This window comes from Marmota flaviventris, chromosome 2, assembly GCF_047511675.1.
Source record: "Marmota flaviventris isolate mMarFla1 chromosome 2, mMarFla1.hap1, whole genome shotgun sequence".
Taxonomy (NCBI): domain Eukaryota; kingdom Metazoa; phylum Chordata; class Mammalia; order Rodentia; family Sciuridae; genus Marmota; species Marmota flaviventris.
The window spans coordinates 14,989,636-15,016,973 of NC_092499.1; the positions used below are offsets into that span (position 1 = coordinate 14,989,636).

The following is a 27,338-nucleotide window of genomic DNA, read 5'->3' on the forward strand; positions in this document are numbered from 1 at the left end:
TAAAGGACAATTACAAATAGATGAGCTGACAATGAAATGTGGTTTCTTAGAATATCCAGGTCCCTCATGTTCTTGTTGGTTAACTTTATGGAAGGTTAGGTGTCATTAAGAATTTCTCGTACATTAATTTCAGAATATGTGTAATAACTTGACCAACTGTTCTTATTTGAAGTAAAATTGGGTGGCAGGGTTAACAAACCCCTTGCATTCTTCAGTACAACCAGGGCTGACATCTCTTGACCAAAGGGTAGCCACATGTACCCTATGCCTTGGCTTCCCTGGCACCTCCTATTGTTCCCTACCTAGGGAACAGATAGTGTAGGTCTTCACATCCAGGAAACCTCTCTCTTTAGAAGCAAAGTCTCTGTTTTTAAAGATCCACAGAAAAGTGTCCCAATTCCCCTGCCCACCTGTCACTATCACAGATGTGGGGGATTAAACACACATAATCCACAGCTGCCATTGACAGAGGGCCTGTCACATTCTGGGCACTGAGCTCTAGCATCTCATTAACTTCACAGTAACCCAAAGGCAGCCATCAATTCCCCCTTTTTAAAGACTAGAAAACAGACTCAGATTAAATAAATTTGCCAAGTTCACAGAGCTACTAAATGACTGCAGCATCTTGAGTACTTATTTTTAGTACTCAATAAAATTAAGTTTTTCCATTATGCTATGATGCTTCAAATGCCTTCAGGAAGGCTTCTCTTGCATGGGACCTAAATCAACCATGCTCTCTGGGTCATTAGAAATTGTTACCAATTTCCATAAACTAGCAAACTAGTTTTGTTTCTAAGTGACGCTTTTGTTTAAAAGTTTGTTCACATGTTTACACTGCTGATAGGATTGTGAATTAGTACAACCACTACAGAAATTATTATGGAGATTCTTCAAAAGACTAGGCATGGAACCACCATATGACCCAGCTATACCATTCCTTGGTATTTATCCTTAAAAATGAAAATCATCTTACTATAGTGATACATGGATTTCTATGTTTGTAGCAGTACAATTCACAATAACCAAACTATAAAACCAGGCTAGGTGTCCAACAATAGATGAATGAATAAAGAAGAAGTGGTATATATACACAATAGTTTCATTCAGTCGTAAAGAAGTGAAATTATGTCATCTGTAGAAAAATGGAAATAGAGACCATTATATTAAGTGAAATAGGCCAAATTCAGAAGGTCAAGGGTCATATATCTTTTCTTATATGTGGAAACTAGAGAGGAAAAAGGAAAAGTAAGGTGGAGGAAGGAAAATCTCATGAAAATCAAAGGAATATCAGTAGAATAGAGTTAAGGGACCAGGGAGTGGGAGAACGAGAGGGAGGGGTCAAGGCAGGGGAGTGATATTGGCCAAATATTACTGCTTCATTATGTGCATGTGTGAATATATAACAACAAATCCCACCATTATGTATAAACATAATGCACCAATAAAAAAAGAACAGAAGTAAAGATAAAGTTTATGCAAATTTTATAAGCATCTAGAATTACAAGCAATCAGGCCATGATCACATACTCTACAAGGGATTAGTCATGGGCCTCCTTTAAATAAGATTCATGTGATCCAACAGGCTGAGAACTAATGATGATCAATTCATCGATCATTTTTTAGAAATCCCTTCAATACTCAGAGCAGGCATTACAAACACATTGTAACAATTCTTCCCAGCAAGAATAGAATGGCATTTACCTTGTGACAAGGAACCAAGCAATTCTACTGAAGTCTGGAGAGGGCCTCATGTATGTCTTAATATGCGGCATGGCATTGCTGCGGCCAGATGTGTCGGCTGACCACGTGCTAGTGACAGGAGACACAAATCACTGGTTAGAAATAATACAAATCATCATAATTCTAACATTAGGAAACTGCATGAAAAGTAAAATCCTATAATCTGAAAATACCAAGTATACAGTTCTGTAACTTGTGATAGTTTATTAAATTCTATTCAGATAAAAGTCTGATGTATGCTCATTTTAAAAAGAAGGTATGTAGAAAAGGAAAATTTACCATCTTCCATCTTTTTTTTTTTTTGCGATGAACACACACATATACACCCATGCATGTATGTCACCTCTGCTGTGTTTCTGCTGCATGTGTGCATGTTCCCTGGCTGGACCACAATCTAACGGCAGGAGTCACAGTCCCCTTGTGCACTACTAAACCAGAACTTCATAAAAGACTGTCGAATGAAAAACACAAAGTGGGCAAAACGAAGTCTGTCAAAATGTATGAAAAGCAAGGGAAACTAATTTTCCACGGGAATAAATGGCCCTTCTCATGAAGCAACGATTCTTACTATGAGTAGGAGAGGATGTTCCTTCAAGGTAACAGGTGGTCTCCAAGAATCAGGACTAGGCGGGTCCACTGCTTTCTTCACTCAAAATGAATTTAGTAATCTGATACTGAAAGGAGCTCAACACACAGAAATGTCTTCTGTAAGGACAATCTCTCCAGAAAAGTACTAAAAAAGGTTCCGAGATGACATCCTGAATCTCAGCTGAAAGCTGCTGAAATGTAAACCTGCCTTCATTTCTGACTGTCCAACGATAAATCCCCATTGAAGCAAGTGTGGAATGGACAGGTTTAGAACATGCAGGTGAGCAAGTGCTATAGCCACAGGAGGACAAGGGCATATCTTTCCCTTTCCACTCATCAACTATTGACTGAACTCCCGTGACACATCAAATACTGTTCTATATCCCAGGCAACAGTGGCACAGGGTTTTGGCCTCAGCAAGCTTGGCCACACATAATTTGATGGCACAGGAAGAATAATTACATTTTATATTTTGGAAAAGTGAACTAAAGTACTGCTTATAAAAATCATAAACTACCCAACATGATCTTTTATTTATCTTTTTCTTTGCATACCAATATTTAAAATAGAAACCTCACAGAGATAAATTTTACTCTTTGGTATTAAAAACCTATTCCAAAAAATTTTAAGACCCTATTTTAAATTATTTCTATCACTAACATATGTAGATGAAAAAATATAGCTACATTATATAAGATTCTTTTTTAAAACATAGACTGACATAAATAGCTTTCTTATTTCTAAAGAAGTAATAGCAGCACTCTGAACCAATCACTTACTGGAAGTAGGAATGTAGCCAATTCTGTTTTTCAGCTGTCTGGATGCTATAGGGAAGAGAACCTCCAGCTTTTCAAAGAGAAAAATTAAACAAATAAATGTCATGAAATATACTGTGAAGCTTCCCCATTAAGAAAATCTATATTGGGCTGGGGTTGTGGCTCAGTGTTATAGCACTTGCCTAGCATATATAAAGCACTGGGTTTGATTCTCCGCACCACATAAAAATAAATAAATGTCCATCAACAACTAATAAAAAAATAAAAAAGAAGAAAATCTATAATAAACAGTGAGAAGGTATATAAAAAACAACTGCTTCCATTATTTCATATTATGGAATAATTCTGTGAAAGAAAATGTCTATACTTGCCTTAGGTACACTGTCTTATGGGGTTTCCTTTCTTAGTAATAAAAAACATTTAAACAGTAAATGTTTACAATCTGAAAAGAAAAAGGCATTAATCACTCAGTGGTGTCAAGTGAATAACAGATCTGAAGTGTTAGAAAAGACATGGAAAGAATCCTGACTCATGCCACTGTCTTTATCAGGTCAGACATCAGTTGCTTCTGCCCAAGACCAGGACACTTGAGGAGGTAGCCTCTGATGACAACATATGTGCCTGTTTACTCTGCCTTTATGCATGGCTATTTTCAAACAGGCTTTGTACTAACTGAACAGATTCTTAAAGAATAGAAGAACTGGAAAATAAATTAAAACATTCAATAACTAGTTTGGGTTAAAAAAAGGGATCCCAAAAGTCTTATTCTTGAAAAGAGAATAAAGACACAATTGCAAGTGGAAACACAATTAGAAACCAATTTTTGTTCATCTTTGAAAGGAAGAAAACTTAGGTTCATCAGTGATTTTCTGAATGCATGTTGGACTTCTCAAAAATAAGCTACTTCCAGAGGGTTTTTAAAAAAAATAAATTTTTAGTTGTCAATGGACTTCATTTTATTTTTTTATATGTGGTGCTGAGAATCGAGCCCAGTAACTCACACATGCTAGGCAAGCATTCTACCATTGAGCCACAACCCCAGCTCCAGAGAGGGTTTTAAACAACTATGACATCCCATAAGATTTGTCCAGGCTCCTACTGCAAATAACTAAAATCATATTCTGTTTTAGAACAACTTATAAAATATTATAAAATTGAAAATACCATGCTCTTCCCCGTTAAAAGTGACTATGAATAGATCTAGCCTATTAGAGGCACAGAAAGATGACAAAAGAAAAACTACCACCATGTCCCAGAGTCACAGTAAAATAATTTTAGTTTTGCCATTAAAAAGCAAAGAACAGGCTAATACACGCTGAACTTTTAATAGAGATTTTTCTGGCAAAGCTACATCTAGTTTGATAAGCAATAAGTGGACTGAATTAGTCTTAATTCTATGCATTCAGCTTTTAGCCATTAGTGAATGCCAGCCAGACTCTGCTTTTACCAGAGGCTCGTTCTCTCTGGGTTTTAGTTAATATCTCTCGATTGCACTGTTAGGATGCTGTGAATTCCACGAAAAAGTTTAGCACCCAGTATTAGTTTAAGGGAAACAAGACAGCAGGTTGGTATATGTTCACAAGATAATACAAGGTATTTGCAGAGAAAGTCCTTGAAAGAACAGACATATAGAACCAAGTTACACCTAAGGTAATATTAAGACAGGGCAGAGAGGTTGTGGAGAGAGGACGTAAAGGAATGTGAGAGATGCTCTAGAGGAAGCTGAGTCTTATCTGGACCACCCAACTGCTGGACACCTTATTGGTAAAAATGAGGAGAAAAACAACTGCACACAGTGAGCATTAAATAATTCCTCCATTGCTCAGTTTGGCATACCATCTTTGGAACACTGCAGAGCTGGAACATAGCAGAGCTCAACATTACCTATCTTCATGATCCTTCTCCAGTTAAGAGAAAACCATCTCCATGTTTCTAACCAATAGTTGCTAGCAAATTTCTAACTAATTCTGGTAAAAATTCTTATTGATGGAATATACAGAAAACCCACAACAAAGAATTACCCCAAGAACTTCCCCAAGAATTACCAGGGTATCCTTCTAAGCTGGTCCGAACATTTTCCACAGAAGGATAGATCTAAACACGAGGAAAAAAGAGAAAAACAATAAAACTTGGCATGTACCATGCTGATAAAAAGGAATGATGACCAGTTCTAAAGAAAATGAAAATCTTAATTAAAAATACTTAGTTCAAAAATTTAGAAAATACTGCTTTAAACTTGAAAAAAGGTTTCACCTTACTGAAAAAACAAAACAAAACCTGCACTAGTAACTAACATACAGGAAGCATAAATATTTGATGAAAAACATTAAACTCTGATTTGAATATTTTTTCTTCTGAAATGCCAAATTATTGTTGACTTGAATGTAAAACTAATCATTAATTTGCAGGTCTCTGAATAATTCACAGACCCTATAATTCTGCTAGTAATATCATACCAAATATTTTTTCCTTTTTGTGATTACCTGAAAGAATGGAAAAATTGCAGGATAGACTGCGACTGAAACGGGCTCCTGAACAAACCAGCAAATGCCCAGCACTGGCAGATACTGGGCCACTCGATTACCAGTAATAATGCAAATGTACTGCTCTTTCTACCCCAAAATCACAGAATAAAAAGCATCTCTGTATTAAGAGGAGGACTGACTTTTTCTCCTAGACTGGAGAAGAGAAACAATTTAACTCAAGGAGGAGGAGAACTCACCAAATGAAGAGGAATGGTGCTTTTTCCTGGAATTTTACTGTCCTGCCCGGGGCCCAGCAAGCTCTCTTTAAACTCAGAACACAGCCATTTGGATTCATCAGCCCCCAGTGAGCCAATGCTGGAAAACTGACCCACTATAGGCCAGCACTCGGCTTTTGGGATTGACAAGGTGTGTTCTCTCAGAAGCTATGACAGAATAAAATGAATGCGAGTCACTCAAATAACATTAACAGAAATGCCCTACACTAAAAACATGGATTTCTGCCCTTGGAATGCCTAATTACCGGGGTCATGAAGTTTTCCTTTCCAAAATTCTTTGATTTTGATAAAAGTAAACCAGGTTTAAAGAATTTTAAAAAGACCCATTTTAGTAGAAATGTCAAGATACACCACGAACCTACACATGAAATTAGATTTTTGCCTTGAAATCCTAATTGTCTAACACACCCAAACAAGACACACAAGACAATTACACATTTTGGCTTCTTTCACATGAAAGGAGCTTAACATTCCCATTTAATACTCAGGCTCCAGGTAGCTGTGATGATATAAAAATGAAAAAGAATATATTTACATATAGATAATACCACCTTTGGCACCACAGAGTGATCTGAGTTTTCTGCTTTGATACTGATGCAAAGTAGTAGAAATAATTCGGAAAATATTTGGAAATTTCATCCACTCAACATGTACCAAGTACATGGAGAATGCAAGGAAAAAAAGCCACAGTTGTTGCCCGAGTAGAGCTCAATCTGACCGAAGTTTTGTTTAATTTTATATGTGTTATTTTCCTTAATATAGCTTGGACACCAATATTTACAAACAACACAAAGACCCAAGTTTTCAACTTCCACCTTGTGGCAACATGAAATAGGAAACAGAACTGCACCAACTATAAGACCCAGTTTCTACTTAGGGCTCCCCCCAATGACCTGAACAAGCCTGTGCTCTGACACACACACTTCAGCAAACAGGCACCAGTCACCTGCCTGCCTTCCCTGGAGAGAGCTGTGATGCACCATGAGCTACCTTGTGGGAAAAGTGGTCTGAAAATTCAGATGCTATTCAACTTTCTGTGACTGTGGTCACACATGATAAATGCTCTCACCTAGCCTGTCTAAACCATTAACGCACACCTACACGTCCTTAAAGGGTACCTACATGTGCCTGGCCCTGTTTCACACTCACTATGCCATTAATCCTTGCCTAATTCCAAGAGGGAAGTGCCATTGCTATGGCCATTATATAGGTGACAAGACAGGCAGGTTGAAGAACAAGTCAAGGTCACCTGGTTTGTATGTAATAGGTTAGGATTTGAACCCAGGTGGGGGTTTCTCCCCCCTACAGGTGTGCCCAGAGCCAGTGGACTCAACTATCTGCCTAGGTCAAGCCATAAAGATGCTGACTTTCAGATCTTGCTTACTTTAAGCTCTAGTCTCATTTCAGGAAAAATAAACTAAAAATACTGTATAAGATTAACTTTAGGCTACGCATATAAGGTATATATGAAACAAATGAACTTTGTGTTTAGACTTGGGTCCTATCCCCAAATATCTCATGCAAATATTCCAAAATCTAAAAATAATCTCAAAGCCCAAACCCTTCTGGTGCCAAGTATTTGGATAAGGGATTTTAGGGCTAGGTATAATTTATAGAATAAGAGATGAGGCTTTTAAGAAAGCCACTTTAGGGAACTGATTAAGGTTATTAAAGAAAGCTAAAAAAAAATGAATCTTCAACTTGCTTGTTGTTTCATCCTGTTAAAGACTTTTCTTTGTTCCTATTCACACCAGCAGCAAATGACATTTTTTATTCATAGTCTCCTTAAGGGCACAGATTTGGTAAATGAAATACATTATAGCTAAGTTATAGCCCTTCCTCAACATTGCTATTTTCGTTAAACCTGCATGTTAAAAATCCTTGATATGCTGAACAATCAAAAGTTATAATAGTTGTATAAATGGGAAGCCTCTGTCTTTCCTGTAAGATGTGTAAAAACTAAGAAAAAGTCCATATGCTGGTGCCATTTAGAACAACTGGCATCTATAAAAGAGGTATAAAGATTAAATTAAAGGTAATTACTGAAAACTAAAATTAGACAATGTATTGAGTGCCTGCTACTCTCCCAAAATTGTTCTGGAAATATTGTGAAGCTGCCATCAAAATACACCATTTATATATGAAAGAAAATACATTAAAGTTTTAAAAACAGTAAAAGTTCTATTACCTTCCTAAGCCTAAAATGTCCCCAGTTATCCTTCTGACTTCCTTGAAAGCGTCCGGGGGTTGAACCAATAAGGTAAACACTAAAAAAAAAAAATGCAAGTTACAGAACAGAGATATACCTTGCTACCTAGAGATCACAGAACCATGAAAACGACTGCAATTATGCAATGTTCTAGAAGCCAACCCATTTTCTTGTGCTGCCTCTTAACAGTAGTAACTGATGCTTAAAACTTATTTTGAAACAAACCAGATAATGTTGGTACTTACCATGTACAGAGCACTGGGCAAAAAACTGACTAATTTGAAGTGCGCCCAGGAGAAAGCTTGACAAACTGCACTACCTCGCCAATGTCTCAGAGCCCCGGGGTGCAGGGTGAGGGAGCCTGCCCTCTTCCTGCATCACATCACGCAGCACTGCCTGACACCACTCGACCCCTTTCGGAGGCCCCTGAGCTCCAGACTTGAGTGACTTGCAAGGCATGAACATAGTAGAAGCACCCCCAATAGGTAAGAGGACCCTTACTTTGTTTCAGAGAGATCGTGCTCCTGGATGGTGTTAATCCACTCCTGAAGAGGAGGGGCATTGTAAGCCTTCAAGTAACTGATGAGATCAGCTTTAAAATGCGTTACTGATTCTCCAGATCTGTGGGTTTGCTGGCCAATTCGTGGGTATAGGGGGCTCAACCATATTCTGAAATGGAAAAATAAACAAACAAACAAATAGATAAAACAAGCCTTACCAGTCAGGAGCACAAGTGATCACAGTGATAACTCTATACTGGTTTCACAATTCACCCTAAGGAAGAGGTGAATTCTCACGCTATCTTCACATAGCAAGTGTAATGACTCTTAGAGAATATGAAACAAATCTGATCACACCACTCCATGGCTTACCATCATAGCCAGATGTGAATGCCCTGGCATGAACTTAATTAAGACCCACTAAGACCTGGCCTCTATCCACTTCTCCCAGCCCACATTCTTCTGACTCCCTCTTATGCCCTGACCATGCCTTCCAATTTCCCTTCTGACTGGGGTATACCTCTGTGTTGCTTTCTAAGACTTGATGACAATAGTTCAGAGTTCTACTCCTAATGGTTACAGAAAGTCACCATCAGTGGTAATCCCAGCAAGAAGTCCATATCATGGACACATCAACATAGCCCTTTAGCCAAATGGGAAATAAGAATCAAAAGTTGTCTATACAAAAATGTATGTGCAAATCTATTTTCAATAAACACTCATTTTTGTAATGAATATGCCACTTTCATAATGGATAATGGAACCATGTGAAGCAGTTTGAGATCTATCCTTATAGCCCATATTTTCTGGTGTTTAGAATGAGTATATACCACATCTACTATTATATTAACCTCAAATTTACAAATACTTAATTCAGTGATGAAATATTAAAGATACCTTCTGTTTCATCAATTCTTTTTCTGAAAAGGGAAACAATGTGCCTGCAAAAATTCTATATCACACACGCAAATCTACACCCAGTCTTTCTATAAGCCTTTCCACGTGTGGTAAATGACAAAAGTATGGCTTCAGACCTCTTGTGTTTGAGGACTGGATTAAGCGCTTGTCTCCCAGGGCGATTGCAAAGTTGGCCACAAGGCGATGAATGAATGAATGGTACTGATGTACAGAAGCACTCAGAGCATCAGCTGCTACTGCCTTTCCTCCTTCGGTGGCTACTTCCCTACAGTTCTACCCACCAAGCCAAAAGGGAAATTGCCCAATTCCTCTTTCACCCTGCTGCCTTAAAGGAGGCTGGTGAGCTTCAGGCCTTTGCCTCCTGGTGTGTAAAGTGACCGGCTGGGGTAGATGGATGTGTACATTTCCTTGAGAGAGCACCTTGGAGCCCATGGGTGAGAGGCTCACTCACAGGAGTGCTCCAGATGAGGACCACAGCAGGAAATGACCTTCTAAAGTAGGATGCTGAGAGATGAGACATTCTTCACACTTTACAAAATGAGAACAGAAAAAGTGGACCAGTGGCAGCTGAGGAAGATGGATGAATACCTGCACAGCAGAAGACCTGCCAGATTGCAGCAGACCAATCACAAAGATCTTATGCACAAAAAAATTGCTTTCAAAAGTTTCTTAAAAACCACCACAACCCCACAACAAGAAACTGCAAAGTTGAGAGAGCCTAACACAGTCTAAGAATGAGATAGCAGTGCCCACACCATGGTGGCTGGTGGCTGGTGGCTGGTGGGGGCAAGCTGGAATTTCATGTTCTTAGTACGTGGACTTCTGAACCGTGTGAAGCTACTACCTAGTCCACACATTTTTTTAAAAAATTAAGAAAATGTCTTTAATAAAGGGGGAAAAAAGGGCACAACCACCCTTACCCTTAATCTTTCCCTCATCGCAACTACCTAAGGAAATACCATGGCCCATAAGCTCCAGCTCAGGATTCTAGAATGAGCTGAGGCCCTGGCGGGCTTCATGGAGCTGCCTAAGGCTGGGAGCCAACTTGAAAACCCCTTTAGTTTCATTAATCACAGTTTCCCTAAGAATTAGCTATACTAAATCTCGTTTCCTTTCCTGATGGGACTACATATGAGCCCTCAAACTCTATCTGGCAGCTTAGAAGTGTTCAGGACAGCAAAGGCAGAGCTGCCTGTAAATGCGGTGGATCAAGGAATCCTGTGATACTGGACCCTGCACAATGCTGTCCTCTCAGAGGCCGGTTTTAAGAGGGTCACTGGAAAACTAGAATTATCCTGCACGGCACACTTGGGTTGAAACAGGCCTAATGGGTGGAAGCTGGAAGGTTCTCTATCCCAGCATAGAAGTGCTTGGGAAAGCTCAGGCAGAGGTGGGAAGATCTGAACTAGGAGTTCCAGCTGAGGCTGTGTAATGATACAGGGCAGGGGAGGATGACGGCGCGAGACAGATGCCTGGGTGTCTTCCAACAGAGCAGGCTGTTAACCAGCTCCTCTGAGGGAAGGCAGAGATGTGCACAACAGCTGAAATCAAAGAGGGAACCTCAAGCTATTCACAGTGAAGAGCTTACCAGGGCAGAGAGAAGAGCCAAAGTTGCTTTGAGCAACTACCTAAAATCCCTCTTAAAAGCAAACCCCTTTTTAAAAAAGTGATCAAAAACCAAATCTACATGTACTCTAAGAACAATGGATGAGTAATACAAAATTGATGAAAATTTTCACAGTTTTTTTTTTTGCAAATTCACATCCATACTAAAGGCTCTAAAAAGACAATTGTTTGTTTCATGGGACAATAAAGTGATTCAGGTGTGGGGAAACTTTTAGCATGCTATTAACATATTCCTGCCCCACCCCAAGTTTTCCTTTATATCTTTTTTGGCCAGTGACCAGCAAGAGTCCAGATAGGTACCAGGATGAGCAGAAACCAAGAAAGCTACCTGGTAAGTCTTACAGGGCAATACTGGGCCCAGGCCTTCAGCTCTGCAGCTCCTTCCCAGCCCCAGATGCATTGCAGATGCTGTAGAGCATGTATATGATCTGACTTCTGTAAAAACTGGGAGAAAATCTGTTGTGTATAAATATACAAATATATATTTAGAGAAAGTTTTGGATGATTATGCACAGAGAGTGAGTCGAAGGGTGGGTAGTGAAGAATACTGTAGGGACTGGGGCTGTTGCTCATTGGTGGAGCATTTGCTAGCATGCAAGAGGCCATGGATTTGATCCCCAGCACTGCAAAAAACAAAACTCTTGCAACTTTTTCTGCATATTTGTGCAATTAAAAGAGCTGAAAAAGAGAATGAAGTGAATATTCTAGCTTTTGATTTTTCTCAGCACAAATAGCCAGGGAGTGAACAGGCCCCTACAAACCCTTGGGTTTTCTGGTGCCAGTCTTCATGGATGAGGTTGGAGGTGTGTATGACAACCCGGAGGCCTTCTTCGTACAGCAGTAGCATCATCTTCCTTCAAAGACAGAAGGAATCAAAAGGCAAAGCATTAGCAAAACTTTAAAAATACGTAATACCTTCTAACGCAAATGTAGTCAATAGCTAGAGGAATTCTCAAACTCATATTACCCAAACTTATAATATTATAACACTTATAGTATTCCCTTCTACACATCACCATTATGAAAATCTGCTCAAATGACAGAAAGTCATCTTCCAAAAATGCTTCAATGTTCATGGTAAATGGACTTCCCCCACTGTCTACAAAGCCAGTCCTGGCCCTTCACCCACCCCTAGTCCCTCATCATCTGTTCAAAATTACATTATTATTATGGACAACAGGAAACTTCTTGCCCAGTGTTTTTCAAAGAATGGACATAAATCTTGCTGTGGCGTGGCGAGCATGCTTTAAACAACTAAAGTAGAATAACTCATAACATACTGCATATATTTAAATAAAGTATTGGTTTAAGAAACTTTTGGTTTAACACATAGGCCTGGCTGTGTGCAGTACACCAAAATGTAAACCCTATTCAATGAGTTGCAATTTTTAAAAATTTGCAAGAAGCTTCATCCCCATTAGACTGATTTTTTTTATCCAACAGGTGCCAAACTTGTCACCTTATGCATATGGACTTCAGGTAAATCTTCCTTTTCCTCTGTTAACTCACATCAGATCTAGTTGGGTTCTCTTTTTTTCCAGAGGGACTTTCTAGGTCATCAAACATTTCTCTTATGTACTTCCAGTGAGAGAGGAAAGAGGATCTAAACAAGAGCTTTCCATTTGAAACCTGAAGACTTGAGCTACAACCTTTCTCGTTAAGAAGCCCGAGGAAACCATTCAGTGTTCCTGAGCCTGTCTCTCATGTGTAACCTGAAGGACCCTCCCTACCTCCTCGGGACAAACTGCACTCTGCTCAGTGTCAAACACTCTGGTGTATTCATCCCCATGGCTCCTTCAGGGTCCTGCTTCATTCTATAATTCAATATTGGGTGATTTTCATCTTTCCATCATTTTCTAATTATTTCTGTAATTTAAGTTTTTTCTCTCTTTCACTAGTGTCACTTCTCAAGGCTGCACCTCTGTCTTGACTTAATTTCTCATTTCCACCGAGGCTCAAATATGAACTCTGTTCCTATATTTGGCAAAAAAACCCCACAAACAACAACAACAACAACAACAACAAAAAACCCTGAACCACCAGTTCTCGCCAATAAACAGCCACATGGATACTATTGGCAGGATGAGGTCAGCATCAAAAGATAAGAGAGGACAGAACAGGAGAAAAGAGAATGTGATCTTCAGCTCCTGCCAAGATGAGAAATTAACCCAACCCAGCAAATAGTGAATTAATGCAGAGCAGGAGAAATGACAGCTGCTGAGACATCTTCTTTCCAGTTATGAAATGTGCTCCCTGAAATCTGGGCAAATTTACATGCACAGTTTGCTACATTAGCAGCTGACTGTAATTAAGGATAAGCCAGTTATGGAACCATGATGTAGATTTTACAAATATTTCCATTAATCAAGGCATCAATTATCAGAAAAATCATGCACTAATGTCAGGGAATTCTATCAAAATAGGATTATGAATTAATTTCAGGGGAACCATACCAATCTTTTCATAGATAAAAGGACATGTGCCACTAAGGTCCCAGTTAAAGAGAGGTAGGAAAGGGTGAAGAACACAGTCATCCTTGAAGAGGTGGACTAGCCATACTGTCTCTCAGCAATGAGAATGGCAAAAGGGAGACTTCCCAAATGTGAGGCCAGTCCCTCCAGGGGAAGAAACGAATGCTCATCAGGCACCGTTCCAGACACTCCAGCCGGGTCAGTACACGAGGCAGGGCAGGGGAACTACTCTTATTTTAGTACTGCAGAATCTGTAGTTGGGAGGGGTAACGGAGATCATCTAAGTCACAAAGTGAGACAGTGGGAGAGCTCGTTGGGATCACAAGCTAGTGACCCCTTCAGTGTGCTCAACTTTAACAGGGTATATGACAGTGGGAGAGAGCCTGGCCACGAGTCAGTGGGAAAGGACATGTTCCACCCATCCTGTGACTGAGACTGGCTCCTGCTTAGAAGGTACATTTGCCATTCAGCAGCCTTGGCTTTCTCTCCCCCTCCCCACATCTGATCTTAGGGCCAGGGTAACTGTGGTCCCAGCTCTGGGGGGAGCCAAAGAGCTTTACCATTTTAAAATGTTGAGAGAGGCCACAGGATCACATAGCAGCCTGCAGGCACAGGATGGAGCAGGTTTAATGCCTCAGGAGACTGAGCTTTGGGGAGATGGGCTACATCTTGATTACTTCTGAGTGCTCTGCACCTGGGCAATGCAGGCCTGCTCAGGTGTGCACCATCTCAGAGACTGCCTTCCATCCTCACTGTCGCTGGCCCCTCCTGTCAGGGAGGTGAGGTAGCTTACACCTTATCCCCAAGAGAGAAAGGATTTTCTCTTTTTCTAACTCGCATGTGTGTTCTGCTTCGCTTACCAAAGATGAAAAGCTGTAAGGACAAAAACTATCCTCCAGGTCTGTGACCCAAGAACATAATGGGATTTAGCACACCATTCTTAAAACAAAAAGCAGCTAAGAGTGATTTCAAGACATGAACTCAGTCTTCTAAGATACTGGATTTCAACAAAACGCAAACTGCAGATCCTACCTAATTGGGAAGGTTCTATTATAGTTACTTCCTTAAGCATTTTAAATCCTGAATTAAGAACTCTCGGGGCTGGGGTGTAGTTCAGTGGTAGAGTGCTGGCCTAGCATGGCCAAGGTTCAATCCTTGACACAGCCAAAAAACAAAAACCAAACACTTTCTTCAGATTTAATGTGGCAAATTGTGTATGGGAATGGGAGTGAGTGAGTGAGAGAGAGAGAGAGAGAGAGAGAGAGAGAGAGAATGTGTGTGTGTGTGTGTTTTGAATGGACCAAGGGAAACCATGATGTCAACTGCAATAGTGAGCAAACAAGAACAAATTAAAAACTGAAGTTAAAATAAATAATGTATTCTATTCCTGTTTGCATCACTGGCACAGGAAAATCAGCTCACCTATTCTGGGTCTAAGTTTCCTGATCTATAAAATCAAAAGGTCCAAATATTGCCGAAGAGCATTAAATAAAGCAGCTCTCTCCTTCTCCCCACACCACCATGTGTGTGCAGTTCAGCGTGGCTGTGCCAGATTCTGGCAGCCTACCTGCTTGATCCCTCCTGGGAGTGACCCTGTATCTGACAACAGCAGTGCAGGGGTTGACTATTCACTCCTAACGCTCATCCCACAGCACAGGCCACACTGCCGGCACAGAAACCTAGTGCTGGTGGTCTAGCAAATCATGGCCAGAATCCATGAGTGACAGGCTAACCCCATGTATTCTGGAATCAGTTAAGTACTTATGCTGAGGTTTCAGCTCAAGGTGGGGGACAACCCATTACTGCCTCTCCTTGATGGTATTTTGTATCCTCTGCTGAAATTAGTGTCCTATAAACTCAGGGATATTAAAAGAATATTTTACAAGTGAGTTCACTCTCAGTCCTCAAGCCTGTCCTCCGAACGGTGCGTGGGTGGGGCTGCAACACCCCAGGGCATCTGAAACCAGATCCCGAGGCCAACACCTGGCTTCTCTTCCACTGCAGTCCCTTCTCAAGACAGACTGGCAAAAATAAAAGCTGTCAGCACACAAGGAGAAGATGACCATCATGCCACCATTCAGACCATCTTGACAAGACAACAATAGCTGCAGCCAGATTCCAAACACACCTCCCCTCTCACGGACTCCTTTCTGCCCTGAAGAAACATGCCTGGAGCAGCTGGCTACTCACCACCAGTCTAGAAGACAGACGAGGTTTCTTACAAATCTTTACAGGAAAATGTGATTTATAAGGACATTAAATTAGTGATAGTTGTGTCTTATTCTCTCTTTGTACAATCAATTGTTTTGTAAGAGGACTCAGTAAGAGTTATACAACTCATGCAAGATAAATGGAGTTAAAGTGATAATTACGTGCAATGTGTCAAAAAGGATAGGAAAAAAATTTTTTCCTATTTATTATATTGAAGAAAATTATTCTAAAATATCTGTCTTGTGCCAGGATAGGCTTTTCAAGTTGATAACTTTTGGTAAAGTAGTTTTTCTTTCAATCATAGAATGGAGTTGACCAATGAAATGCTATTCAATACTATTCATTCTTACCAATCACAGAACTTTTTAAAAGCAGGGGAATCTATAGGCACATGACCTGCACACACAGTCCACCCAACCACAATCCACTCCTTCAAGCCAGGTCTACCAGGAGTCCTCAATGGAAGGCGAGAGTCACAGATTTAAAACTTCATGCTGAGAGCCAGAATCTCAGTACAACAGTTAAAGCTTTAGAAGACAACATCACTTAATCCATTACTGATTCAACATCCCACATTAGTCCTTGTAAGGGCACTTTTTGCAAGCGTATCCCTTTATCTATTAAAATCACATCCTTCCCCATTTCATGAGAGATGCTTACGTGTGGTGTGTTCCAAATGCAATATCCAACTTTGCCTAGGATGAAAAAAAATTGAGTTATTCTTTTTAAAAAGGATCAAGTAATAATAACCCTATCTATTAGAAAATAAATTAGAAAAGGATCAAACCAACTTTAAAAAAATTTCTTTTACTGCCCTCTAAATTAAAAGACAGCTTTTTTAAAAAAAAATTTGTTCTTTTTAGTTACACATGACAGTAGAATGTATTCTGGCATATTATACATACATGGAGTATAACATATTTTAATTAGGATTCTATTCTTGTGGTTGTACATGATGTGGAGTTACCCTGGTTGACAAATACAAGGTTGGGAAAGTTATGTCCAATTAATTCTACTGTCCTTCTTATTCCCATCCCCATCCCTTCACTTCATTTTCCTTTGTCTAATCCAATAGATTTCTATTCTGCCCACTTTGTTGTAGGTTAGCATTCACATATCAGAGAGAACATTTGGCCTTTGGTTTTGGGGGATTGGTTTATTTCACTTAGCATATCTCCAGTTCCATTCATTTACCAGCAAATGCCATAATTTAATTCTTCTTTAAGGCTGAGTAATATTCCACTGTGTATATACACCACATTGTCTTTATCTATTCATTTGTTGTGGGGCACCTAGATTGGTTCCATAGCTTGGCAATATCCAACTTTGTGAATTGAGCTGCTATAAATATTGATGTAGGTGTATCACTGTAGTATGCTGATTTTAAGTTCTTTGGGTATAAGACTGAGGACTGGGATAACTGGATCAAATGGTGGTTCCATTTCAAGTTTTCTAAGGAATCTCCATACTGCTTTTCATAGTGGTTGCACCAATTTGCAATCCCACCAACAATGTATGAGAGTACTTTGTCTCTACATCCTCGCTGTTTTAGTCAGCTCTTTTGCCACTGTGACTAAAAAAACCCAACCAGAACAATTGTAGAGGAGAAAAGGTTTATCTGTGGACTCCCAGTTTCAGAGGTCTTAGTTCATAAAAGGCTGGCTTCATTTATTATTCTCCAGGTGAGGGAACGTCATGGTGGAAGAGTGTGGCAGAGGGGAGCAGCTCACGTCATGATCAGAAAGCAGAGAGATCTCCACTTGCCAGATACCTATATATTCCCCAAAGCCACGCCCCCAATGCCCTACCTCCTCCAGCCACACCTCACCTGCCTTCAGTTATCACTCAATTAACCCCATCAGGTGATTAATTCACTGATTGAATTAAGACTCTTGCGACCCAATCATTTCTCCTCTAAACCTTCTTGCATTATCTCACACATGAGCTTTTGGGGGACACCTCACATCCCAACCATAACATTCGCCAATATTTATTGTTACTTGTGTTCTTTATACTTGCCATTCTGACTGGAGCGAGATGGAATTTCAGTGTAATTTAATTTGCATTTCTCTAATTGCTAATTGCTAGAGAAAAGCAAATTAAAATTGAATGGCATTGACACAAAAACAGACATGAAGACCAATGGTACAGAATAGAAGACACAGAGACTAACATAAATAAAAATTACTTTATACTAGACAAAGGCTCCATAAACATACACTGGAGAAAAGATAGCCTCTTCAACAAATGGTGCTGGGAAAACTGGAAATCCATATGCAGTAGAATAAAACTGAACCCTTATCTCTCACCCTGCACAAACTTAACTTGAAGTGGATCAAGGACCTAGGCATTAGTCCAGAGACCCAGTTCTTACTAGAAGAAAAAGTAGGCCCAACCCTACATCATTTATTGAGGCAGCTTAGGAACTGACTCCTTCAACAAGACTCCCAAAGCGTAATAAGTACAATCAAGAATTAATAAGTGGGATGGTATAAAACTAAAAAGCTTCTTCACTGCAAAGGAAACAATCAAGAATGTGAACAGAAAGCCTATAGAATGGGAGAAAATCTTTACCACTTGTACCTCAGATAGAGCATTAATTAATCTCCAGGTTATACAAAGAACTCAAAAAACTTAACACCAAAAAACCCCCCAAAAAACAAAATAAATAAATAAACAGGCAAAAGAACTGACAGGCACTAATCACAGAATAAGAAATATGAATGGTCAAAAAAATATATGAAAAAACATTCAACAAGATAGCTTTTATATAATCCAGGAAGGCTCATTTAAAAAAATTACTTTTTTCTGCTCAGAATGATTCAATATATACTGCATTTTTAATTACAGTAATTAGGAGTAAGAAGCCTAATTTCTTTGGTTGTCAAAAAACTAATAAAACAAATGATTCTAAGTAGTTTAAAATTAGATCTTTGGTTTGTTATAGAAGAAACCAATATACACAAAGTTTTCAGAGCACATTTACAAGAAACACTGAATGTGTTGGCCACAAAAAAATGTTAAAAGAAAATCTCTTATACTGAAAATATTGAAAGAGCTGAAAATAAAGATATTATTACATCAATTTTTGTTACAAAATGACATCTTTACAAATAAATGGAAGGTATGTAGAGAAGTAAAACATTTTATCTAACATCTGGTACAAGAAGACCTTGGTTAAGCATAATATGCCAGAAGGCAGAGACCAAGAAAGAATCAAAATAAACAACTATGGAAACAGCTTGGCGATCAGCAATGCAGTACTCAGGCTCAAATCTTGTCTTCCGAATTTTGCATAACTTTGGAAAACACTTTATGATTTTTTTTTGTCTCAGCTTTCTCCTCTTCTAAACAGGGTACTGTTACAAGATTTAGAAAGCTGTAAGGAGCAAATGAGGAAATATAAAATGCTTAGGAAAGGGGCCCTGAATGCAGTAAGCACTGCACCACGGTGGCAATCCCTACCACCACCTTTCCCTCACCCTGCCTCCCTCCTCACTGCATGACGGAAGGGTGGAACTGTCTGCTGGGGCAGCAATGGGATACACACGTAGGTACAACACAGCTCCTGTTTTGGGGACACTCACAGACCTGCATGCATTTACATGCTCTGGACAGGGTGAGAGAGTTGGGAACTGTACTACATATCCTTAAAGTTATAAAATTAGAAGGAACATTATCACTTTGTAAACATACTTAGCTCGGAAAGAACAATGGTCAAGAGACCTGGCTCTTGACTTTAGTTTTGTTATAAGTTATATGCTTTTAGGCACAAGAGAACACAATGCCTTTATTTTGTTTATCTTTTCAAAAAGATAATGTTTGATGGATGCTTTTTTGGGCTAATGTATCAAATCCTTTAAACTCTACGGTGAATGGCATTAGCAATCCATTTTAACCATGAAGAAATTAGGCTGACACAGTTAGGTTTAAGAGTCAAGACTAGCAAGACACAACATTATGGAGTGAATATTAGGTGCACCCCTTCCAAATTCTTATGTTGAAGTCCAAACCCCAAGATGACTGTATTCGGAGAGAGGAATTTTATGGAGGGAATTACAGTTAAATGAAGTTCTAAGGTGGGAACAGATCCAATGTATGAGCATCCTCATAAGAAGAAACACCAGAGCACTTGAGTGGCCTCCTCACTTCCCTGTGCCATGTGAGAAGACCAGGAGAAGGTGGCCATCTACAAGGCAGGAAGAGGGCCCTCACCAGGACTTGGGTTGGTGTGCATCTGGATCTCAGATTTTTGGCTTCCAGAATGGTGAGAAATAAAGGCCTGCAGATAGAGATCTTAGACAAAACCCGGCAGTATGACTCCTGACCACCCCAAGGCCTCAACCTCTGGCCTTAGGCCCCACATTTGCAAAATGGGAGAAGTGCCAGCACCCACTGACTCCTTGACTAATGTGCCTTGGCTTCAATGACGATGCTGGATAAAATCAGAATTCATCTTACAAACAGGGTATGGCTCAAATGGCTATATCCTGCTCTATCTCCAACTTTTTAAAAAAATATTTTTTAGTGTTGATTGACCTTTATTTAATTTATTTATATGCAGTGCTGAAAATTGAACTCAGTTCCTCACACATACTAGGCAAGCGCTCTACCACTAAGCTACAATCCCAGCCCTATCTCCAACTTTTGAGCTGGGAAAACCTTTGTGCAGCTTTCTTGGTGCAAGTTTTGGAAGAAGGGTCTTGTTATGCCCTCTAGTGTCCAGCATGAGTATGTATGCCATCAGACAGAATGGTCTCTCCTAAACCTTCTAGTGCAGGTGGATAGTATTTGAAAAACACTTTCTATTCCCATTTAATCATTGGTTTTCAAGATTCCTATGCCAGTTTTCAAGATTCCTATGCCAATTTATTTCTGTCTACTTTTAAAAAAAATTTAATTCTATTTTTTTAAAAAATTTAATTCTGTCTACTTTTTAAAATTTATTACTATTTAGTGTGATGGGAGCTACCCTACTGCACTTTAACAACTTCTTTGTTGCTGGAAACAGAAGCAGAACAATGGAATTTTAGGCAACTCCTGAGCAGAGGCATATCACATGCATAAAGATGAGCCACAAACATGACATTTGTGGGATGGAAAAAGGCACATTCTAAAACCACAACTACATAAAGTGAAGAGGGCTAAATTAGGGAAAATGCTGTGAGGTTTGTTTAAAATGGATACTAAGCTCTCATACTATTTTTTTAAAATATTTCCTTTTTAGTTATAGATGGATACAATATCTTCACTTTATTTTCTTGTGGTGCTGAGGATCGAACCCAGTGCCTCATAATGCTAGGTGAGCAGTCTGCCTCTGAGCCAAAAATCCCAGCCCTCTCATGCTATTTTTTTTTTTTCATTTGTAGATGAACACAATGCCTTTATTTTGTTTATCTTTATGTAGTGCTGAGGACTGAACCCAGTGCCCCACACATGATAGGCAAGCACTCTACCACTGAGCCACAACCCCAGCCCCGTTTTTGTTTTTTTTTTTTAATTTTTTTCTTAGTTGTAGTTGGACACAATACCTTTATTTATTATTTATTTATTTTTATGTGGTGCTAAGGATTGAACCCAGTGCCTTGCACGCACTAGGTGAGCACTGTACCGCTGAACCACAACCTCTCATACTATTTAAATATTTTAAAAATACAGATATCATTTATAGTTGGACGAGTGATACAATGAGAGCTAAAATTCTTATATTGTGTTTAAGTAGGGAAGAAAAGACCCCAGACAGAAAATGGCAAAAGATGTCAGGTAGCATGCACTGTGCCCCAGAGCAGGAATCTGGAGCCAGTTTCGTCAAGCTGATGACAAGAGAGGTCTGAAGGCGCCTTCACCATGTTTTCTCAGGAATGGTCTCACAATCCTGCTAGAAGGAACAGCAGCTACTTACAACACCCTTTCTACAAGAAAGAAATCTTAAATGTAAAAGATTCTTCTGAATTCCTTTCTTCCCACTTCATCTGTTTCTTGCTCAGAATGACACTTGAAATAAGAGGTCTGTTGGGATGTGGGGAAAGCAGTGGGTCTTAACAAAAGTGTGAGACTCACCTGCACACTGCACCCAACCAGTCTATCAGGACAAGATTACGGGAGCTTTTTTGCCTTCTTTTCTACTTTGCTTTGGTCCCAGCAAAGCAAGTGCATACCTGTTATGAGACCATTCAGTATTCCCTCATTGGACTTGGACAGGATGCACACAGAACTCACCAAAGTCTCCTAACAGTCTCTTAGTCTATGGGACTTTCCAGTGTAGATCTTAGGTATGTCTCATGTGAAAAAGAACTGAAGACAATAGTTAAATTGCCAATGGCAGCTGAGAGAAGTCAGATAAGGTGTCAGAGGAACACAGTTTTCTGCTGAATTCACACAAAGACACTTGCAGGCACTGAACTGCATCCAGAGGACTTGTTCAGTGCTGGAAGCCAGGTTTTGAGAGGCACGATGACAAACTGAGTGCAACCAGGAGTACGGGCAGGTTGGGGTCAGTCAGAGCTGGACCTATGGTACACAGACCACAGCTGAGTGACTGCTCAAAACTGAGAGAACTAAGAGAAATAGGATACATTCCCTCACAACCATGAATCACCAGCAGGTGAATGAGCTGGACTATCTCAAGACAAGCCAAGGCCAGACTAGAATCTGCTGGTGTCGCTGGAGAGAGGCTGTTGGCACTAAGCAGGAGGAGGAACTAAAGGCCTAAAATCCCTTCCGACTCTTGGACTGAGCGTGATGTCCAGTGGCAAAAGGCAGCTTACCTGGCAGAAGGAAACGTTTTCATAAGGTTTTGCCTGGGCATGTAGGTGAGCCTTGGCTTCCCGTTTATCACCATGCACAAGCAGGATCGGCTTCTTCCTGAAAAGAGGCCACAGGGTTTACAGGGCATTGTGGCAGGGTTCTTGCCTCATTAAGGAATGCAGCTTCCTTACCTCCTGGCACCTGCTCATGGCCTCAGTGGAGACTGAGGACAGGGGTTAACACTGGGCAGTGGTCAGTCAAGGCTCGTTACCCTTGTCAGGGCGTCACATGGCCTGATCCTAAAGCCTGCTGTGACGCAACAAAGTCCTTGAATAATTATCTTCTTTAGTGCAAACGAGTAGCTCTGTGTTAATATTTTAAAATTAAGTAGATTAAAAATGACAGTTATTGTCTGATGCTTTCCCCCCTTCTCTTTGGACAAAGCAACACATCCATTTCACTCTGTACCTATACTTACTGCAGATGGCTAGTCAGCCATGAATGGGGGAGCAGGGAAAGATAACCAAGGGCTGGAAACTGCAGGGAGCCTTGCCTGATACATAAGTACCTGGGAGACTTGGTAAGTTCAAACCTCCCCAGCCATAGCTGCATCCTCTTAAGAAAGACTCTGTATCAACATCAGGTCAAACCCTACCAGGAGGCCTGGATCCTCCCTCATCACCCAAGCCACCACCACTCCCATCACCCTGGCGACGAAAACATCAAGACCCTCAAAAAGAAAGCCTCCTGAAGGCTTTTCAAAGAGTAATAAAACAGATAAAGGGGAAAGGAATTGAGGCAAGAATGGGAGACTCAATGTCCTTAGAATCTCCCACTCTGTGAGCACTACAGTATTCTTTCTTGGAGGTGGTCCATGTGGTTCCTATGCTGCCAGTCACAGTCAAGACAGACCTGGACGGGACACTGGAAACTTCCCTGGAACCCCTAATGAAACTGGAGGGCAAGAGGGACCACTGTCCCTCTCCTGAGAACCCCCCCTCTCTAGAGGGTGACCCCTTTCCCCTTTCCTAGCCCTGTTAATAAACTTATGCCTTTACTGAGTAATATGTCTGAAATTTTTCTGGCCTGATCCCAAGAACTGGGGTGATGAGGGAGGCCTCTGTGCTGCCTCTGCCCTGTAACACTTACCAAGCTCCTACTATGTGTTACATATACAATGCAAGACCCAGGATACAACAGTGAACAGGAACAAGCCCTCAGCACAATGCAGACTTGTGAACAGGCAGTGAAGTTTCAGTGCACCAGAGTTCAAAGTACATTGAGAATTTTCCAATTCCAAAGACTACATAAAAGCACTCTTCAGGAATAGATTAGAAATGCTTTTAAGGGATTCTTGATCTTCTCCAGTTAATTCAAAGCAAGCTTATCCTTAGAAATCAATATATCTTTATGAGCTTTCCCAACACAACAAAAACTGGATTTTTTTTTTTCCCAACAAGCAATTGAGCAAGATACACTGCCACTACTTCCACATTAATCAATTATGGGGCAGAAAGATTCTCTGCATACTCGAAAGGACAATGCTCAACTGGAAAGAAACATCCCAGGAAATGCACTTTCATACGAGAGCCTGACACCCGCACACCCACACTAGCCTCCTTCTGCCAGCACAGGTAAAACAGCACTAGGAAACGGGTGTTCCTCATTGCTTACCAAGTAGGGAAACTGGAAAAGCAGTGTAACTAGAAAGAGAGAATAACATTTGAAATACTCACACCATCTACAGCCTGGAAACAAAACATGGCATCATCTTAAAAACAGTAAACACTGCTGAGACAAGTTGAAGGCGTCATTAATTCCTTCAGGTTTCTTGGTTCTACAAACTACCGTGAAAAGGCAGCATGTGAATAATGGTAGGTAATAACTCTTACCATCTGAAAATTCTACATACAAATTCTGGATGTTACCTGAACCTGCCACTTAGGTCATTCCTCATCCTTACCATACTCTTGACAGCTTCAGCATTAAGGGGGTAGAGGGAAGGGAGGACTCCTTCATCCCTGCCTTAGTTTCTGAGAGTTCAGGGGCCACTCAATTCAACCCATAGAGGTGCTAAAGGGATTACAGCCTACACTCCTAACAGACTTCCACAAACTGGGTACCTAACCACCTGAGACCTGCTGTTCCACAGTTCTCGAGCAGGAGTCTGCAGGGCTGGTTCCTCCTGAGATCTGTGAGGGAGAATCTGCTCCATACTTTCCCCTGGCTTCTGGAACCTCTGGCATTCTTTTGCCTTCACAGTCGTCTCTATGTCCAAATTTCCCCTTTTCATAAGGACACCAGTCACTGATTTAGTGGTCACTCTTATGACATCATTTTAATTTGGTTAATGAGCTCCAATGAAGACTATCTGCAAATACAGTCACCTTCTGAGGTACTAAGGCTTAGGACACCAAGAGATCTTTTTGGGGAACAATTCAACCCATAGAGGTGCTAAAGGGATTACAACCTACACTCTGCCAGCGCTGCGAGGGGTAACATTTGACGTCAGTTTTTGAGAAGCAAAGGGAGGGGAACTAAAATCACCTGTGCAGCACCCAGGGACACACTGCCTGGAAGAGCCTGGGGCAGCCTACTTTTCTCCTCCCTCCTTCCTAGCAAAACCCTAGTGTTATGCCAGGCAAGATGTTATGCCAGCCAAAAGTCACAGTGCAGCCTCGTTAGTGATGGTTATTGTCCTGTAGCTGGGTCCTGCTCAATGAACTAGAGACCCTTTCTTCCTTCTCCTTCCTGCTACCTGGAACACAAACAATTGAGCTGGAGCCCTGGCTGGCTCCAGCTGGACCACAAGGTGACTCTGAAGACTGAAGCCATACACCAGCATAGTGGGACAGACAGACAGAAAAGTAGGTGGGTAAGTCCAGGGAAAACCACAAGGCTCCAATGCAGACCACAGATACCTATCATCTGGACTTCTTCAGTTGATTAGCTAAGACTTATCCTCTAGATTATAGATCAAATCCAAGCCCTTGAGTATCAAAGCTGCCTGTGACACATCAGCATTTCACCCTCTATACCAACAAAAGTATCCATGATCCAATGTCTTAAATGCACCCATGAGTTTGAGGGCCCTGACAATCATTTTTTGTGTATGTATTCCTCCACCCTACTTGCCCTTATGAGATTCTGCCACATAAATGTATTAGACACAGGAATGCATGGCATGCCACTGTGCTAAGCTATATTTATTTGGTCTCAACTGCTGATGGCGGATCTGGAAATCCGTCACTTCCACAGCTTGGATAAGAGAGGGCTATGACCTCCTAATTCCAGAACTACAGAAAGATGCTCAAAAAATGTTGGTATGGACGTGCTAAGTAACATGTAGCTGGCCACATGTCGGCATATGTACTGGTTAAGACGGAGATGACCATTTCCTTCATATTAACACTGGACACGAAGTTTTGTTTTCTGAGGTAGAATTTGTCCTTTTCCATTCTGGATAGAACACAGAGAAAAGCACTAAGATTGGCAAAAAGAATGTGTGTGATTAAAAAGATTTTAATGCTGTTCTCCCCAAATAACTTCATGTCTATATGATTTCAATGACTCAAAAGAAATACTTAAAAAAAGGCAGCTTTTGCCTGAGCAATGCAACTCTCGTGTTTCACAGCATTGTAGTTTACTGTGTGCCATGACCCTTTAACTCACCTGAACTCTGGCGGATACTGCTTTACGAGCCAGACTACATCAAAACAGTAGTTGAACTAGACAAGGAAAAAAGAAAAGCAACTAAGCCATAGGTGATTCAACCAAGCAGTTCATAAGAACTGTTTGGTTATAAAATTGAAAGAAACTCTAAAATAATAATGTACTACATATATTTTTTTTATAAATCTACAGTTACGGTACAATACTCATGAATAAACCTAATTTCTGTCTTAAAGGAATATGTGGCTGAAGAACCCCACATAAATGGATCCAAACACACAAGAAAATAGGTTCTATGGAAATTACCTCTGCACGTCTTGGCAGTGTTTATACTTCTCAAGAGGGTGTTCTTATGTTAGTTCTAGTAGTCCTGAGATTAATTTAAATAAGGGGGCTTATAAATGTATTCTTTTCCTCCCTAGATGATTACACTAAAAAGACAGATGCTCAAGACAAGGAGCCCAGAACTATTGGAAAAAGACATGTCCCTTCAGCCTGACTTACTGGATAGCCTGGTACACAGGCACCTGGGACTGCACATGCACTAGGCTTATAAGTCCCATCTTGACGACATGATCTTCTTGTGCCTGGGCAGTCTAGCTGAATGCCTGCAAGTACACCCCACATTCCACAGAGACCAGGACTCTCAGGGCCAAACCAAAAACAAAGGCCACAGAGCACTCGTCCTTTATGATTTATCACACAAAGGGACCAGCTCAGGCAGGCAGGAGCCATGGAACATATAGCGAACTCCTAATTTCTACTCACTTCTTTTTGGTAGATGCAGGGAATTTTGCTTTTTCCAAATCAAATCAAACTTGCACTGGCTCCACCCACACCTTCCCAGAAGGCTGCATGAGTCCCATGTGATCATCAGTGTCCAGAAGAGAAATCTTTAAAGCTGGACAGTCCAAAGTGAATTTGTGGCCTGATCAAGAGTCAGATGATTTACTGAGAGTGACAGTCACATGATGTACTCTATGTCCATGGCCATGCATTCTAAAACTATGCTATGGGAGGCCAGCTTCAAGGAACTTACTATCTTAGGGATCTGGATGGGACTGACATGTGTCCCCACCTCTCATATTTTCTTATAAAGTTATTTGACTTTTTTTACCC

At 40.5% G+C, this 27,338-nt stretch overlaps 1 protein-coding gene across 2 annotated transcripts in view; it reads right to left on the reverse strand.

The window, feature by feature from the left end:
• Tdp1 (tyrosyl-DNA phosphodiesterase 1) overlaps window positions 1-27,338 on the reverse strand; it is a 77,233-nt gene that overhangs the window by 45,201 nt on the left and 4,694 nt on the right. For both annotated transcript variants that reach the window (XM_027931697.2, XM_027931698.2), the window contains exons 4-13: window positions 26,220-26,275; window positions 22,568-22,664; window positions 16,461-16,495; window positions 11,880-11,972; window positions 8,576-8,743; window positions 8,054-8,132; window positions 5,827-6,012; window positions 5,150-5,198; window positions 3,108-3,174; window positions 1,702-1,809 (exon numbers count right to left, since the gene is read on the reverse strand). In XM_027931697.2, the coding sequence (XP_027787498.2) occupies window positions 1,702-1,809; window positions 3,108-3,174; window positions 5,150-5,198; window positions 5,827-6,012; window positions 8,054-8,132; window positions 8,576-8,743; window positions 11,880-11,972; window positions 16,461-16,495; window positions 22,568-22,664; window positions 26,220-26,275 (938 nt within the window). The remainder of the gene's footprint in view (window positions 1-1,701; window positions 1,810-3,107; window positions 3,175-5,149; window positions 5,199-5,826; window positions 6,013-8,053; window positions 8,133-8,575; window positions 8,744-11,879; window positions 11,973-16,460; window positions 16,496-22,567; window positions 22,665-26,219; window positions 26,276-27,338) is intronic.